Source organism: Diadema antillarum, unplaced genomic scaffold (assembly GCF_040938485.1).
Source record: "Diadema antillarum isolate AM-2024a unplaced genomic scaffold, OU_Dant_1.0 seq00000989_RagTag, whole genome shotgun sequence".
Taxonomy (NCBI): Eukaryota; Metazoa; Echinodermata; class Echinoidea; order Diadematoida; family Diadematidae; genus Diadema; species Diadema antillarum.
The window spans coordinates 483,579-501,378 of NW_027271829.1; the positions used below are offsets into that span (position 1 = coordinate 483,579).

At 37.8% G+C, this 17,800-nt stretch overlaps 1 protein-coding gene across 1 annotated transcript in view; it reads left to right on the forward strand.

Annotated features, from left to right (window-relative positions):
• Positions 1 to 17,800, forward strand: part of LOC139742239 (uncharacterized) — a 101,628-nt gene that overhangs the window by 61,071 nt on the left and 22,757 nt on the right. The window contains exons 20-23 of the mRNA XM_071652816.1: positions 9,816 to 9,894; positions 10,086 to 10,208; positions 13,096 to 13,196; positions 14,904 to 14,924. Coding sequence (XP_071508917.1) covers positions 9,816 to 9,894; positions 10,086 to 10,208; positions 13,096 to 13,196; positions 14,904 to 14,924 — 324 coding nt within the window. The remainder of the gene's footprint in view (positions 1 to 9,815; positions 9,895 to 10,085; positions 10,209 to 13,095; positions 13,197 to 14,903; positions 14,925 to 17,800) is intronic.

Genomic DNA, 17,800 nt, shown 5'->3' on the forward strand with positions numbered 1-17,800 from the left:
TTTAGATCAGGTGATCAGAATACTCCATCAGTTGACAATTTAGCAGCAGGCATCCATTTCATTGTTTTGTATTGAATGCAATAACAGCCTATTTCCTTTTATATTGCGAAATACCATTCTTGCTGTCAGGTGGATGTGCTGGCAAGCACCATTTAGATAAGGATCACATGAATAATCATCGCATCACAGATGCTCATCTCAGTGAAAAACCAAAATGCCTGTTGGTACAAATGAGCTTTTTCTGCTCATGCACAAAGTGGAATTATGAACTGGTCTATTGAATAGATCTTCATTCGCTGCCGGGAGGGGGGGGGGGGGATGGATTCAAAACCATGACTAGCCTAGTTCTACTAGATTAGAATTGCTCATCTCAGTGAAAAATTATGTGCAGCAAAGCAAACTCAACTGTACTCTACAAGTCTTACATGAAGACTAGGAAATAACTGCTTGATATTCTTGTCAGAAATAGGCTGCTTGCGAGAGCCTGTTGTGTGAACGTGTTCCAAAGCGTCATTGGGATTACCAAATATATTCTGAGTCAGTTCATCTTTTGCAAGTCTTCCACTATACAGTCCCTTTACCCTTTCACAAGTTTTCACTAAATATTGATATTGGTCATAACCACACATAAATCATAAGAGGTTATGATATTGATACCTCACAATGCTTTCATTGGATTGTGCACAATTTTTTTTTTAAATCGATATTTATGCTGATCATTTAGCAACTACATTTACTCCTATCCCTGGGTGACATCATTTGTTGAGTCATTACCACACTACAATAGCAAGTTTTAGATCTGCAGTGCGGACGTGTTTCATTGACCATTTACCTCTCTCCCTGCATCGTGTTGCAAAGTAGATTTAGATTTAGCGAAGATGCAGCCATGTTCGTCATAAGGGCGTCAAGTAGCCCTCTGTGGCATGAATTTGAGCTGATGCTTAAATGGCCAGAACCATCATGAAAACTAAGTCTTGTGCATATGAGCAGAACAGGGTTTTTTCCCCCTCTTAAAATCTGCATCACAAATCGAAAACTCCCTAATAATGTGAGAGATACAAGTTATTTCTTTAATTTGTTTGATTTTGTGTCAACAAAAAAAAAGAATTATGAAAGATTTATGTTTAAGTTTACAAGGAGGATTGTGAGGAGAGGACTTCATTGCATTCTCCAGTAAAAGGCATATATGTTATTACTGTAAATATCACTTTCCATTCTGAAAACATGATTGTGCAACTTCAGAATCCTTCACCTTTTTCATATCAGGTTTGATTTTAATGAAAAAATCTGCTAACTCTGCCCTGTAAACTCCATTCAGTAGGCCTATAGCTGAGTTGGACATCGTGAGGAATTCCACCTTTAGCTGAGTAAATGTTATGTAAAGGATGGCAATTTCTTGTTTGCCGTTGTCATTCTTTGAATCCAAATATGTAAACCGTGGGTGTCATGTCCAAACAATGATGTGGATATCGCATATTTTCTGGTCCAGTTGCACTTCCTTGTACAGACAAACTTTCTGTGGGTAATTTTCAACAGTGTTACGATATGATCTTGTCAAGATGTGTTTAATTTGTAACTGCACATATTTTTTTTTTCCAGAAATAACTTGATGAGTCACCATTTAGAAAAAAAAAAAACAAGATTAATAGATTAATGTGGCAAAAGGTGCTTTGGTTTCATACTGATATCATGTCATTATTCTCAAAATAAGTTATTTCAGAGTCGGTTTAGCAACACATCCAAATATTTTGCGTATCACTTAAAACAAAGTTGTTTCTAACAAGGTGAAAACCTGCCTGATGACTGCCTGACATAGCAATAACCAAAGCATGCAAATCGTATTCCAAGTATTTCAGGTGTACTCTTTCAGAAAATTAGACATGGAAGTACTTGTCACCAGTCCCCAGGTAAGAAATGTGCATAACACTGTATGCACTAGCAAACTGGCCCAACCTGTACTGCCCCACCCTGTCAAAAGGAAGCAAGTGACAAATGTGATATTTCTTGTAAATGAAAAAGCTGTGCTCTTGATTTTGTCTAAAGCAGGTTTAGGTTAGTTGTCTGTGGTGTATTCTGAAATCACAGGCTCTACAGTTCGAAATTGTTGAAGGAAATCCACTCACTGAAAATGAGCCAGTGGGAAATGAGGCCATTCACTCAATGCTATGCAATTTTGTGTGATTTTGAGCCATTTATATAAATGGTTGAATGTCTCATAAATATTCATGGCAATATTAGTGAGCTCGTGTTGTAATTGCATCAATTTTTTTTGAATCAGCATTTTCACCCTACAGCTCATCGCATCTCACTTTGTGGTATTAAAGTTATAATTGTTCACAAAGCTCAGAATAGTTTGCTAACTCCCCAAATCTTTGAAGGTGTTCTGTTATTCCTGTCAAATAGCCCCACTTTGTCACTGCAAAGGGCAACGAATGTTGATGGACTATTAAACTGACGCACAACCACAAATAGGATATACCTTGATGAGTGTGCCAGGGGCTTTCCTGATTAAAATGGATAAAGTGAGGATTGATATACCCTGCATGCTGTAGATACCATTTCGTGATGTCTTTGGTATATCACATATTATTCACTCTTACATATCTTGCCTATAAGTGCTTTGAAACAAGACTTGTAGGATATATCCTGTAACAATTGCACTTCCAAGTAAAGAGAATTAACATTTTTAGCCTGATACTGCACATCAATCACAAACTAAATACAAATTAGCATACGTAAACAATTTTCTAACAGCAGTCGTCCTGTGAAAATGATATTTTTACACTGTTTATTTGATGTGACCTGTCTAGCTGGACATATGTGCACAATACAAACTTTATGTGTTTGTAAGTATCTATATGTCTGATACCTGTTGTATACAGGTTTCCTTCTGTCTGTCTCTCCATATGTATATTTATGTGTACATGTAGATGTATATGATTTCTTATGCATATATTTACTGTTTGAATTATTACTTTGCCTTCTGTATCCCCTGTGGACTTAATACGGCATCATTTATTAGTAGTGACAGGGATACTTAATTACCCCAAATCCGGGAAAATATAGCAGGAGAGGTGAAAAAATAGTAGGAAAAAAAGATAAGTTATGTATAGTCAATGGGAGGGCAGGAGGGCACTATTTTCTGATGTCTGCCCCATGATTATTATTAAGTTATATTACCAGTAAATATTATGTATGTTTTTGTCTTTTGAAGACAAAAGGATTTGGTAAATTTGACCCTCTTTAGTGTTGAGTGGCAGGCCTCTGATAACTACATGACTATAACGTGGGCATGTGACTTTGGAACCATACACAAAACACCTGCTTTTATTGCACAGCTTTCATGTGACTTGATGTGAATGACAAGTCACGAAGAGTACACGTATTACACAGTCTGATCCGCATAGCTAGTGTGTGATGTCACAGTGTTAATATCTGGACCACTTTTGGATCTCATTCCCTTTACTTGTAGCATGATTACTCATTTCATACTGATTATACCCTAAAATTAGTTAATGAGTTCATGTAAATCCCTCAATACATGGTACATGACTATCACAGAGCAATGAAGAAGTGCATGTGAGCTCATGGCTTGTGTTTGGAAAAAAAAAGTTTGATTACAGTGGAATTTGATACGGCAGGTCCTGCACCAAAAGAGGAAGTGGAACATGAGTCATGGGGGAGAGAAAAACAACCTGAGATCACCAGGCAGTTTAGGAGGAATTCAGCCTAATTGAACAACGCGGACACAGCCAAAAACATGTCGCTGGATTCATCACAATTAGTGCCATGAACTCCTTTCGCATGTCATATGTATCATTTCGGTGAATTATACCCAATGCCATGCCTCCTTGGTCTGTATATTGCATGGGACGAGTTGATGCAAAGGGCCTAAGAACATTGTTCCTGATCATGCAGCTTAAATGCTGTACGTTGCACTCTTTGTGCCGACAAACTTATACAGTAGATCCATCGGACCTTAGAGAAATGTATGCAGAGGTGCTATTGTATGAGGCAATGCTAGCAAGGTGTTAAATAGTAGGTATTTTCCTTTATTATCAACTGTCCTTGAGGTGAAGAATAAAATGTTATTCATTTTAGCTTTGACAATGCCTGGATAAACCAAATGCAATCCAAATATATTGCTGTAGTTGGGCAATATACTAACTGACCTTCCCAGAAAAATCGGACTAAGTACCAAGGCTATATAAGAATACATTGTCTGTTCAATACTTTTTTTTATTAGACAGTGGAATGACTGACATTGATTAAAAATAAACAAACAAATATGTAATACATATACACTCTGATAAAATAATATATCTCACAATAGTTTTTCACTCCCAGAACATAAAGTTTATTTTAAGCAAGTGTGGTAGTAAATTAGTTATCTTTCCTCTTGCTGTGTGTCAATATTTATGTCAATTGCCCCAAGGTCCCCACTATATGTGTGACATCATTGAAACTTTGTTTGATGTTTTACCAGGACATCACTTTATCTTTACTTAATGTCCAAGCTGAGCTTAAGATAAAGGCTATTTCAACATACTGGGGGTTTGTTTTGCATTTTGTTTTTATGTGTAGATGTCATCCCCCATGTCATAGTTTTCAGTCAAGTTTCAAGTTTCAAGTTTCAAGTTTATTCAAAGTTTCCACAATACAAAAATTACATAAGAACAATAATATGTAACAAGGAATACATTGTTGAATATATGCGATTAAAAGTCGAAGTAAATATGTACCTTTTATTAGGAAGAAGACTTGACTCATAGCAAAACGTGTCAGATACGAGGTATAACCAGATTGAACAGTATTTATCAAGTTGGAATCTTCAGTACTAGGTCAGAAATGCTAATCCAGTGCCCATTTATAAAAGGCCAATGAGGTTGTTCTGCGTGAGAAAAGTAAATGTGGTGATTTTATGTTACTGTGCAGCTGAGCCTTACACAGTTAATGTTTTATTTTCATTTATTTATTTATTTATCTATTTTTTGTGGGGGTGGGGGGGGGGGGGGCAGAGTTTTTCAACATACAATTAACTACATCCGAAAAATATACCTGGGAATATTTGGTGCTCATACACACATAACGGTATCAGATGAGTGATGTTACACTCGACTAATAGCAACATTATATAGTAGAGTTGCTCTTGCACAACAGTGGACTCAAAGAAGAAGGAAGAATCCTGGGATTTGTTTTATAATGTATCTCATTTCAAGGGTGATGTTGGTGCTACCTTTGAGCCACAGGGAAAGAGGGAAGTGCCAGGGGACTGCCCATCTTATCCACATGTGAAGTTGGGTCATTTTTTCTATTTGTAAACAATGATGTAACCAATGACATGACCCTCATATCTTTGAATCGTTGAAAACTAGTCTTATCTCCGCACACACGAGGAAGTCTGTGGTCCTAAAATGTGGAATCACTTCACCTTTGGACTGTACATTAATATACTCCAGATGTTATCTTGCATGATAATGTTTGTCAACGCATGAGTTGATATTTTTTCATTACACTAATAAATCAATACAAAATGCTTATATGCGGAGTTTTGATTTTGAGTTAATGATGAGATTAATAGTTTACTCAATTGTCTGAAAGATATTCATAGGTCAAGTGGAAAGAAAGAAGAAAAAAAAAAGCTGCTCAGATTGTGCATGTCACTTGCATGCTTGTATTGACATAGACAACAACAATGAAGACATTTCTGTGAAGGCTTCTTGCTGGATCAGTGTGAAAATGTTCTTAAGTTGAACGCATGGAGTCAGATACAGTTTTGATTATGAAATTTAAAATCATACACAATCAAGGCATGGGATTTGTCAGTAATGCTGTGGTATCCATTAGATATTTACAGATGTTGTTTGATAAGGCATGTCTTTAACAGTGTTAAATTTAACAGTGTTAAAAAATAAATCCTGAACGTTTGACATTAAATCAATCTGCGATCAACAAAATCCTTTATTATATTTTTCTTTCTACACACATTAAGAGAGAACATTCTGCATCATGCTTACCTCAAAACTTATAAAGATTAAATGCCAGTTTGAGACAGAAATGTAAACTTTAATTTTTGTAGAATATGTTGGTAATCTAACTGTTCAAGATGAGTCCCGAGCATACTCGGGCAGGTGTCTGTGGGAAATGGGTGTTGTAGCAATATAAACCTGTCCTCAACAGGTTAAGGATTAGTTATGAAATTTAGTGAATATAGATGGTTGTGATAATACTGCAGCCAAAATAAAAAGAAATGACTGAGGGTTTTTTTTTTTTTTGTTCCAAGTAATGAAATATTAGCAGTGGATTATAATAGTTGTGATGAAAAGATATTCAGCATCAAACAGAAAAATAAAATGTAGTGTCTTGGATGGGATTGGTGATGTCACAGTGTCCAGCACGCACTTGACCAGTTGAGGTTGTTTGGATCCTTCAAAAGTGTTACGGGCATGAGTGGGCATAAAACCTGCTATAAGCTACTACCTAATAGTTGATCTGAATTCAACTGAAGTTCTAGGGCTCACATGGCACTCAGCTCCCCTCAATTTCTCACCATGGGAACGGGGTATATAGACAGGAGTGATAAACCCCAGCTCCCGCCATCCCCCACTGGTGCCAAACCGCACACCCGACTCCTGTCTCCTGTAAGCTGTCTATGGAGGAAGGATGCTTTTACCCCTGTCATCCTTTATTGGCCTGGACTTGGTGTCTGTGCTTTTAATTGCTTTCTCTCTCCTTCTTTCTCTATCTCTTTCTTTCACTCTCCTGTTTGTGCATGATCTTGTCATAGATTTTGTGTCCAATCCAAAAAGTAGAAGGGGGGTGGGGGAGACCCTCACAAAGTTGAAGGATATGGAAGATCTTGTTTCACAGTGACATACTGCATCATTGAGGTCATATCTGGATGAGTGCCTACAGATTCCGACTTGGCTGAGCGTGAAGGATTTTGCACCACATAAACATTGTAACATGGAACAAAAGTCAACATACTTGTTGGCTATAAACCCAGTATCGATCATGTTTTGATATTAGCACCCTTATGCTTTTACAGAGAGGATTTGGTTCTGTTGCCATTGCATACACGATTTTGAGAATGATTCAGCAATGTCAAATCAGTTGAGTATTCTTTTCTTTTTTTCAAAGGACTCTCAGCAGATGACACTAAAGGTGTTTGTATTTGATTTTTAAAACAAGTTTTCAAGTCAACATATTTTGCACCAATACTCAACTTTCAATTCGATAGTAGTAAGTAGAATTTTACGTACCAAGATATACCCCTGGTCATTATCAAAGCATTCTATTCAAAGAATGGGAAGATGCTATAGTAAACTCAAAGAACTTGATTTTGATATAATGTGATTTTAATGAAGAATGATACAAGCATTAAGTTTGATGTTTTGCTTTTTTTTTTCTTTTCCATTATAAGCACTACACTAATGTAGAACTATATCTCAGTGTAGGACCTCTATCTGATTTGAACCTTAAGTGAGAAAAGTAAAAATGATAATTAGATGTCTTTTGTCTTTGGTTAATTGTTTTGCTGTTGTTAGCATTTCTACTCTGAGTGACAGGTACTTTATATCTGCTGAAAGTTATACATTTGATATCCAATATGTCTATTTTTATTTTTGTTATTATTTTTTATTTATTCATGAATTTAATTATTTTGTTTTCTTTTGAGGAAGTGTAGCTACTGCTGGTGAAAGGTAGGAGACTGCAAATGCATCATTTGACCAAAAAAAAAAAAAAAAAATGTCATTGGCAGTACAGCTGGGCCATTTTCCTCTTGACTCTGTGATATCCTTATTTTGTGTCCAGTAGAATTTAGCTTTAAAGTCTCAAAGCATAACAAGTGCTCTGCGTTGGCCTGGCTTTAACTTGTGTTTCTTGTAGAATATTCCACTCAGTCTTTTCACAGACAATGATTATTGATAGTTTGATATGGAATAATCCATGCATGTTTGTGTTATACCAATTTATGTGCCCTGCTATGATATTCATCAGTGGAGTTTGTGCAACATTGTTTGCCAGAATGGTGTCAATCTGAGAATGTGCATCAATTTACAGTGATGCCCAAAGATCCTGGTCTGTGACCAGTGCTCAGCAGTGACCATTGCTCAGCAGTGGTCATGTCAAGCTAGCTGTCAGTCACTCCTGGCCAGGAACACGTAGCCTGGTGCTGATTATTTATACTTTTCATTGTATTACCTGAGACGAAACCCAGAACAAAGGCTTGATACATCACAAACCACTTTCTTAGCCAAGCGAAACCTGAGATCTAACCTATAACAAAAGCAAATACATCAAGGTATTTTCATTGCCAAGCACAGTATTTTCTTTTCTTCAATTCTTCTTTAGTCAGAGGTTGAGCTTTAAATGTGCTGTTATCATGAAATCATTACTCCTGTCAAAAAGAGTCTTCAAATTATTGTTAGTCAACATGGTGAAAAAATTAAATACCCACTCATGATTGGCTATCGCTGAGCTGTTGCCATGGGAGCTGCATTTACTGCAGCTTGCAATATTCTAATTGATTCTGTTGGAAACAGCACCCTGGTAGAAATGCTGAGAGATATGTGACCCGCTACAACAAAAGCATCCGAAAGTTGTGAGAGGTCAATTTTCTGAAAATGGCAAGACAGTATTCCCTTATTTTTCTGCTTTAATTCCTTATATAACACAACTCATAAAAGTACTTGGGTGCAGAGATATTGATGATTTTATGAGACCATGTTGAGTGGTCTAGGAATTAACGTTTTGAGAAAACAGCCTTCGAAGTTTTCTTTCCAACACAATCGTGAAAGTCGGATTGTAAAATCATGGCCTAGAAAAATGTTACTTTCATGTCTTTTCATTGATCATTTAGCTTCGAAATTTTGGCAGATGTATTAGAGTACAGCATTATGCCAACAACAGAAATTTGATGGTTTTGACCGATTTCGATGATCTGACTTCAAACTTGATTTTCTCAGCTCAGCCATCAGAGACTTTTGGATCCTTTTGTTGTGGCGGGTCACATATGCACTGACTCCCCAGTAAAACAAAAGAAATAGAAAAGCAAAACAAACATAATAATAGTTAGGAATGGAATAGTAATGGTGACCCATGAAACAGAGTTGTGTCAAAGGCTAGTGTTAGACACTGTAGCCGCTTGCTGCCTACCCTAGAACCTGGGCACCTGCAGCAAACGCAGACTACAATCCAGATCAAGTGAAGTGAAGTCAAGATCTTTTTCAAATAGCAGAGTTGTCAGTTTTAACCCTGTGTCTAGAAGAATGTGATTGGTCCAGTACAATGACTATCAGGATTACAGAATTAGAGGATGATATGGATTAAGAAATCAAGTGCATATGGCACATACTGTCATCATAGTCAGGGTTTCGCATTAACTTTTGTCTGCGGTTCAGGCCACTTCAATATCTGAATCTGAAATTTTGGTGGCCCAAAAGAGAAATGTAGTGGCCTGAAATAAAGGCAAATATAACAATCCATTTTATATCTTAATTGCCTGTTTGGGCCACCAAAAGATAACCATTGTGGAAATTTTGTGCCCTGACAATCAAGTTTTTTGTGGCCCAGGCCACCGGGCCATGGCTAATGTCGAGCCCTGTTATAGGTGTGCATTTTCAATGGAGTCAGAAGGTTGTGTTGAGTTGATAAGATAAATGGACATTATACAGTGTTTATTCATAACAGTTTTGTAAACATTTCAATGCATTCTGTTTCTGTTCATCTCTTACTCCTTTTCATTTTCTCCTCTTCCCTCCTCTTCCCTCAATCATCAACCGTGTGCCATCTTGTCTTCTTCTCATCTCCAGGATCGCTCTGTTGGTTTGCACGACAGTCCAAACCCAGAGGGTTATGTGACCATGAGCAACAAGGTCGCATCAAAAATGGGTACGTTCAAAATGTCTGCCTATAAACCTTCTTTATGAAGTTTTAATAATTTGATATATGTAGTAGTAGAGGAGACCTATTTTGTAGGTCAAGGGGTAGTGGTAAGAGGAATCCAGTTAGTAATATTATGTGCAGTGCCTGTAGATAAATTAGTCAGTCATTCTATTACTTTTCCTTCCTCCATTTCATAGGTCCACATGGTCATTTCGACTCGGACTTTGTCAATCAGCAGAAGAACTATGACCGACCATTCCGTGTGCCCATCCCCGTCAAGCAGGTCAGCAACGATGAAGACATCCAGAGGCTAGTCACAGGTGTGCAATCATTTACTCTCATTGTGTTAGGACCAATAACTTTATCCCATTCGTGACCAGCTTCTTATATTCCCATGGACTCTGTACAGGATTCACCCCCGACCACCCCACTCTGGTGTCAGAGGGCCTGCATGCATGATCCTTAAATCTGTGGTTAAGGGGTACTTTTCACGTGACGAAATCCAGCCTAGAGTCATTTTTAAAAAAGAGGATATATTTGACTTTCACCCATATTTTTCATTTCAAAGGGTTTTTTTTTTTCTCTCTCTTTCTCTTTGGACTCCTGAGAAATTTAAAAAGGGGGTTATAAGAATATCTTGGAAATCATAGAAAATTTGTTCAAACATTTATGTCATGAGATTTCCATTTTTATTTGGTTTCTTCTGAGTCCTGAGATCCCATTTTGAACACACAAAAAATCCTGTTCTAAGGTATTGTATAATGACAGCGTACCGTAAATGAGGTGGGGTGTCTGTCTTGAGTTCTGGGTGGGAATGAGAGCTCACCTGAGAAAGGGGGTGCATTGCAAACAGTGTTCTGGATTTAGGGGGATCTCCAAGGCAGAAAAAGCCTGTGGAAAGCCCTTGAAAGGGGAGTTCAGAAATTATGGCAGTCCTGAAATAGAAGGGTGAGCTCAAAGAAAGAGAACAAGCATATGTGTATCCTAGATAATATTGATTTGGGGGGGGGGGATGGTGGATTCACTATGCTCCTGATAGCAAAGGGTTGAGTGGATCTTGCCACACTGTAAGGAAACTCTCCTTTGTCGCATCATGCCCTTAATCCTATATGGCACTTCATGAAATCATTTGGTTATCCATCCATTGTTTATGTTTCGATTCTGTTGCACTTGCCACATGGTATTATAGTGATGCCCAGGCAGTTTTGGGATGATACCAGACGTGCATGTATGTCCCAGGGTGTTGATGAGCTGAGATTTAAGATGACTTAGGTAGAGGTCAGAGGTCAGAGGTCTATAAACTCTAAGGTCAAATGTCTATAAGACTCTTAATGAAAGAATAAGTTATCATGGTATCTCATGTGGTTGTCTGAATGATGTGTATTGTGTCTGGCTCACCCTTGCATTTAGATGGTATGGCTGGATTGCTCATATATTTCTTTTCAACATTTTTGTTCAAGTAAAGCTCTTAAGTCAAGTGTCATTGAAGAGTCCACTGCACAGTACTGTTATGATTCTTAAGCCGTTGAGGACGAGTCCCAAGTATACTAGGACTCGGGCAGGTGTCTATTGGAAATGGGTGTTGTAGCAAAATCAGTCCATCCTCAATGGGTTAAGATTTGACACATGTTTCTTTTCAAGGGAACTCTTCTAGGTTTGGTTTCACTCACTGAAGAAACATCTTCAAGACGATTTGGTTTCTCCATCACAATGCCCTGGTCATTTCATTTGCAAGCTCAATATGCAATACCTTTCCGACACATCGACTTTTGTAAGTTTAAGTTTTCAGGTTATATGAAATATATAAAAACAGGGAGGTGAGATTCTCACCTCCCTGGTAAAAAACAGAAACTGATAACAGAAGTTTGGAAGATGTTTCAGCACAATGAGGCATATTTGAAAACTTTGACGGAGGTGTGGGTTTTTTTTTTTTTTTCTGATGCCTTTTTTCTACAAGTGTTTTGAGACAAACACAGTACTGTAAAATAAGAAACATTAGTATCATGAAACTTTCGCGAATTGCCACTAGCATTCAGTGCACTGTGTAGACAAACACCTTTCCTGGTGTTTGTTCCCAAAGTTCCTCCCGAAAGTTTCATGCAGGTGAAAATTTCAAGTTTTACAACATTTTCTCAATTTTGTGAAGCTGTACTGCAGAGGAGGTAGTGCTGGTTATACAGCTGACACTGTTTTTTTTTTGGGGGGGGGGGGGGGAGGAGGGAAGCTTGGCCAAGCTGTCTTTATTGTAAGCCTACTGCCAAGACGTCCAAGAACTAAAAAAATAGTGGCATGACACCAAAATGTGATCTAAGATCTCTCCAGAATATTCTTGGACAGAGTGATGCTTTTGTTAGATCGACATAATGTGATGATCCAGGAAGTGTGAAAGAACTAGCTGATGTACACATATCATAGTTTGTGTGAAAGAGATGCTGTTTCATGAGTGGACATGTAATACAGGTCGAGGATGGCAAGGAGAGTTTGTCTAGTAACAGTATTGTAAGATTAAAATGTTTGTATGTAATATGAGAAAGTATGCCTTACTCAGGGCTGCACACTAACCCGTTTTTTCTACTCTTTGGTCTGACCTGTCTGTCGGACCAGTAGGTACCGGTACCCAGTTTTTCCTTTTTTTTGCTGGTCCATTCCTGAAAAAGTTCATGGTACGACAGTGCTTTTTATTGGTCAGGGACCGTCAGGCCAGTGCCAGTGTGCAGCGTTGCCTTAATAGTGTACATTTTTTGTATCTTCATAACAATGTTGCCTCGTATTATATCAAATTGAACATATCAAGATTTTGTTGTATATTGGATTGTGACGTAGACACGCCTGTTTGTATTGTTATATGTTCAGCTTTAATTTGCGACGTATTGTGAACATTACCATGACTTGTTGTGCTGCGCGATGTGTTATGTTGTGTTGTTAACAAGACGCAAAAACAATCAAAAATAATATAAGCTCAGTTTGAATGGAAAGAAGAGAGAGTTAAATGAGAACCAGTGAGGTAACAAGATCGTAGAAACCTGTTTGAAATATATCCTGATTTACCTGCAATTAAACAACCTCATCTATCAAAGAAACTGTGTGTCTAATTTGTGTAGTGTGACCCATCATCATCGATTTGCAACAATGATAAGCTTATGTCTGATCTCACGATGCCTGATTATGATTTAATTAGTAGTCATTCTTTCTGAATCGTTTCCCCAGGGGATGCTGATGATATCTACAACTACTATGACAGCTGGCAGGGTTCCGAGAGTTCCAGCATGGTACGCGACGACGAGGATGACGATGACGATGACAGTCAGGTCAGTTTGTACCTATTCATACATCCATTACAATGACTTTAGCCAGTGCATTTTGACTGCGAAAGAGACAAGGTTCGAAAGAAAACTAGCCCTTCGATAGGATACTGTCAGCTTTGTCGCCAAACTCTGTCAAATTGTATGGACACTAAATGCACAAACATGCTTTTGAATGTCCAATTTTTTGCTGCTGAAGCACAAGATAGCTGACACAGCTGTGAAGTCATTTTACCCGTAGTAGATGGATTTAAGACTGTCTTCGTGTCATATTCAGACCATTTTGTCAACCAAAGATCACTGCTTAAAAATTATTTATTTGCATTGAACCTGCACCGTTCACTGCATGCTTCGATCTCTCTGTTAGCATGCACTGATGCATGAGCACTAAAGGGGAAACTATTGTTCCTCCGGCACCGCAAGGAAGGCAAGTTTGGTTATTTCTGAACGGGATCCCATCAGATGGTATCTCAAAGTCGTTCTTAGAACAGTTGAAACCAAAATATGTAGTTACTTTTGAGTACGTCATAAATTTGTAGGAATGCTCTGCCAGCCAGATACATACACAGGTCATTGGTGCAGGTTGTATTCATCAGTTTCTATAGAAAGGGGTAACATCAAACTGTTCCGGAAATTGCTAGCTGAATTTGATCTCTTATTCATGCTATTCTCTGTTGGAGGGGGACGGGAGGATATGATTTGTATTCTGCCATGTACTGTGGTGTCACATTAATCCACATTTGCAATTGAGCTTGACCCATTTGTTCTTTTCTAGGATTAATTTCAGATTTGTTTGATTTTTGCCTGTAATGCTTGTTGGCAAGTGCCCTTATATGAGTGGTTTGTTGTGTCAATGCTTCCTATGTAATTCTCTGTTTTCTTTGCTACAAGTCCTCTGTTCTCTAGCCATTGAGAAATATTAAACTGTCAAGCCTAGGATATGATGGGATTTGCTTCATAAATTTTGTACTTTACAGTACGTCTGGCTGCATCTATTGTTTGACCATCAACAGTTAGTGTTAAGCCTGCCGCACATTCCACAACCTTCTGACCATGAGACCAGGTCGTGTGACCTGGCCTCACACACTATGCGACCTGACCTTAGGACCTGCAACCTGTTCCATAGCAACCGTAAAAAGGGTACCAAGCTGCAATGCACGCTGCGCATGCGAGCGTTAAGTCGCATACTACTATGTCTCGACCTTACTGTTTTTAAAATTGAAATGCACAACCTCAGTGAAATACTTTATCACGATTGGTTGAAAGGTGAAATGGTGCTCATGACCACTTGAAAAAATTAAACATGCCAACACCTTCCAATCAGGTCTTGCGACTTAGTGGTACTATGATCTGACACTAGAGTGTTTGGTGACATCAAACTGACAGTCAGGAGGTCGCATGACATCAGGTGGTGTAGTGTGCGGCAGGCTTTAGAACCCTATTTGGTAATAAAATACAATAGCCTTGAGTATAGGATACCATTGTGTAGGATGCCTGTTCTATTATTTATTTATTTTTTTTTTTACTCCTACCAAGTTTAAAGTGACAGTTTTGCAAGTACATGTATACCCTCAATTCTTGTAGAGACTGCCCTTCATTGTGTATCCAGAAGTCAGGTCAGTCTACATGTGTCAACATTGTAGGACTTGTAGAATCACTAAAATGATATCTATTCTTTTTCAATATCCCTATATTTGCTTCGCCTTTGCACAGAAACCCCCTCCACCTACAAAGGTAAAGTGTCAAGTGATATTTATTGACGCATACATAACAAACCCCTCTCTACTGTCGCTCATGAATTCTGCTCTGCTATCCAACGTTAATATTCTGACTAATGCTTAAAGTTTTAATGTGTGGATGAACGACAAAAAAAGAATTCAGCAGGAACAAAAGAAAAACTTCTTCAACATTTGACACTCTTATTTGTTCCAGTCATTCAGTGATTTATCATAATGTTTCACATACATATACCTGCAAAACAAATTAACATCATTGGAAAATATTGTTCCACAACCTCTGCTTATTTGTGTCATCAAAACATAATGTTTCTTCTTATCTTCATCATCATGCTAACTCTACTTCATGTGTCATGTTTGATACCAAACCATTGAGAGCTAATGGCATTTCTGTCTTTGTGATATTAACTTGTTGCTCATCGTACAATTCCAGACTGACAAATTATAGAGTATTTTGTAGACATCAGACATGAGCTATAATGGCAACACATTTACTAGTATTCTACTACAGCTGTAACATTTCAGACTCTGTTCCCCTCTCAGGAAATGTTTTGGAAAAAGTTGAAGTACGGCTTGCTACTTTACTGAAGTGATATACATCGTACATTATTGATATTCACCATAAGTAAGATTTGTTGTTGTTGTTTCTGTCACTGAAATGCATGGTTTAGTATTGGTTGAGGTGAGGATTCAGCTTTTAACGTTTAGCGAGCTACTTAGGAACCACTTTATGAAATGCTAAAGAGGGTACCATTCGAACAGGAATTTAAAGTTTATTTGAGGAAAATCAGCTTTGAAATGACTGAGATTTCCAAAAACAGAGTATCAATTTGTTTGGATGTCTTGGCCATTTCACAGCCAATTTTCATCAAATAAACTTTGAATGTCTCTTAAAATTGCATGCTCTTTCTTATTTCATATTCAAAAGACGTTTCTTACTATCATCCAGAATAAGTCATTCAGAATTAGGAACATCACCCATTATGAAACACTATTCAGGGGCGGATCCAGGAATTCTGTAAAGGGGAGGGGGGCGCAAACAATATTTCTGGTGCTACTTCCAGGTTTCATATAATTTTTTTCCTTTTTGTATCTATTGTTTTAACAACAAATAAAGAGGGGGCGCGCGCCCGGTGCACCCCCTCTGGATCCGCCACTGCTATTAAAATGGATAATAAGTAATTATTATAGAAAGCTAGCAGCACCAAATCAGACAGATGTGGTTTCAATGACTCAATGGGTTAATTTTACCAAATCCTCTCATCATTCATGAATAGAAGACAAGGAAGCTGCGGTTGGTGTTATTGTAGCATGATTCAGAGCATGTATTGTACTTTACATTTGTTCCAAAAGTCTCTCTTTGAGTGAGGCATTTATGCAAACAAGGAAAGAAAATGAAAAAAAGGCATAATATTATCAACAGAATACAGAAAAGAATTATTTATAGAATACCGGGACCTTTCGCCCTCCATCATCATATTTCATTTCTCAATACATAAAACCTTCATCGATTTATGCTATATCATGATATGATTTACATGTAATTCATTCCCATTTCTATTTTCCTCATTTCTGCTAATCTTTTTGGATTTCTACCAAAGTATTTGATACATGTGTCATGTTTTGCTGGTGCCATGTGTTTTAAACTGGATGTCCATCTTCCTTTGAGCTGACTTCACTTTGATAAACCTTGTCAGAAGGCATACAAGTCCTGGATAGATAATGCTGTCATTAGGTCTTTTCCATTCTACTATAAAGAAACACAGTACTTTGGCTTACTTTGCGTGTTTTTGCTGCTGACTGGTACAGCTAGCACCATGTCATAGCATTGTATATTGTCCAAAGTCCCTGGCACAGAAAGGGTTTAAATCCAAGAGGATGAAGGTGACTTGAATGGTCTCATTCGCAGCTAGGCCCACATGTATTTAAATATCTGGGTCTGTGGAGTGTGTGTGTGTGATGACGCTATCAAATCAAATATCTTATGGTTGAAAGGTGAACACTGGTAGTTCAAAATCAAATCAGATATGTTATGTTTTTGAGGTAAACACCAGTGTAGTTCAAAATCAAATCAGATATCTTATGGTTGAAAGATGAACACTTGTAGTTCAAAATCAAGTCATATATAATGGTTGAAAGGTGAACACCAGTAGTTTAAAATCAAATCAGATACTTTATGGTTGAGAGGTGAGCACTGATAGTTGAAAATCAAATGAGATATCCTATGCTTGAAAGATGAATACCCACAGGTAGTTCAAAAAGAAATCAGGTATCTTATGGTTGAAAGGTGAACACTAGTGTTCAATATAAGATATAAATATCAGGGCTTTGCCAACAAGATCTGCACCAACTGCTCTGAGTTGAAGTTGAGTCAAGTTATTATGACTCAGATATTGGATCCTTCAGTGTTGGATTCATGAATGTAATGCAATACTTTCCAAAGAAATTCGTGAGTGCATCTTTTATTTTGAGCATGTGATAGTTGCTGTTGATAGCAACAAGATCAACAAAAAGTACCTAGTATGCTTTCATTTGCATGATTGTGCCAAATGAGAGTATGGTTCCATCAGAATATGTGATAGCTGCTAACCACATGCCTTTGGTAGTCTGCAGGCATAATTGTAGGGAAAATTAAAAGCAATAGTGTATGTGAGTGCTGCTACCAGTCTTGCTCTATTTGCTGCTGTTGTTGTTGTAGTTGTGTGCAGGGAATAATTTCCCTGGTTTTGCAATGCAATTTGCTATGCATTTTTATACCACTGCTACACAAACTACCCAGTATCTCTTGTGTAGCAGTTTTCATCCACAGAAGGGTTCAGGATACCATTTCAAACATCATTCATCACTCAGCTGAAATTGCTAGTCAAATTCAAG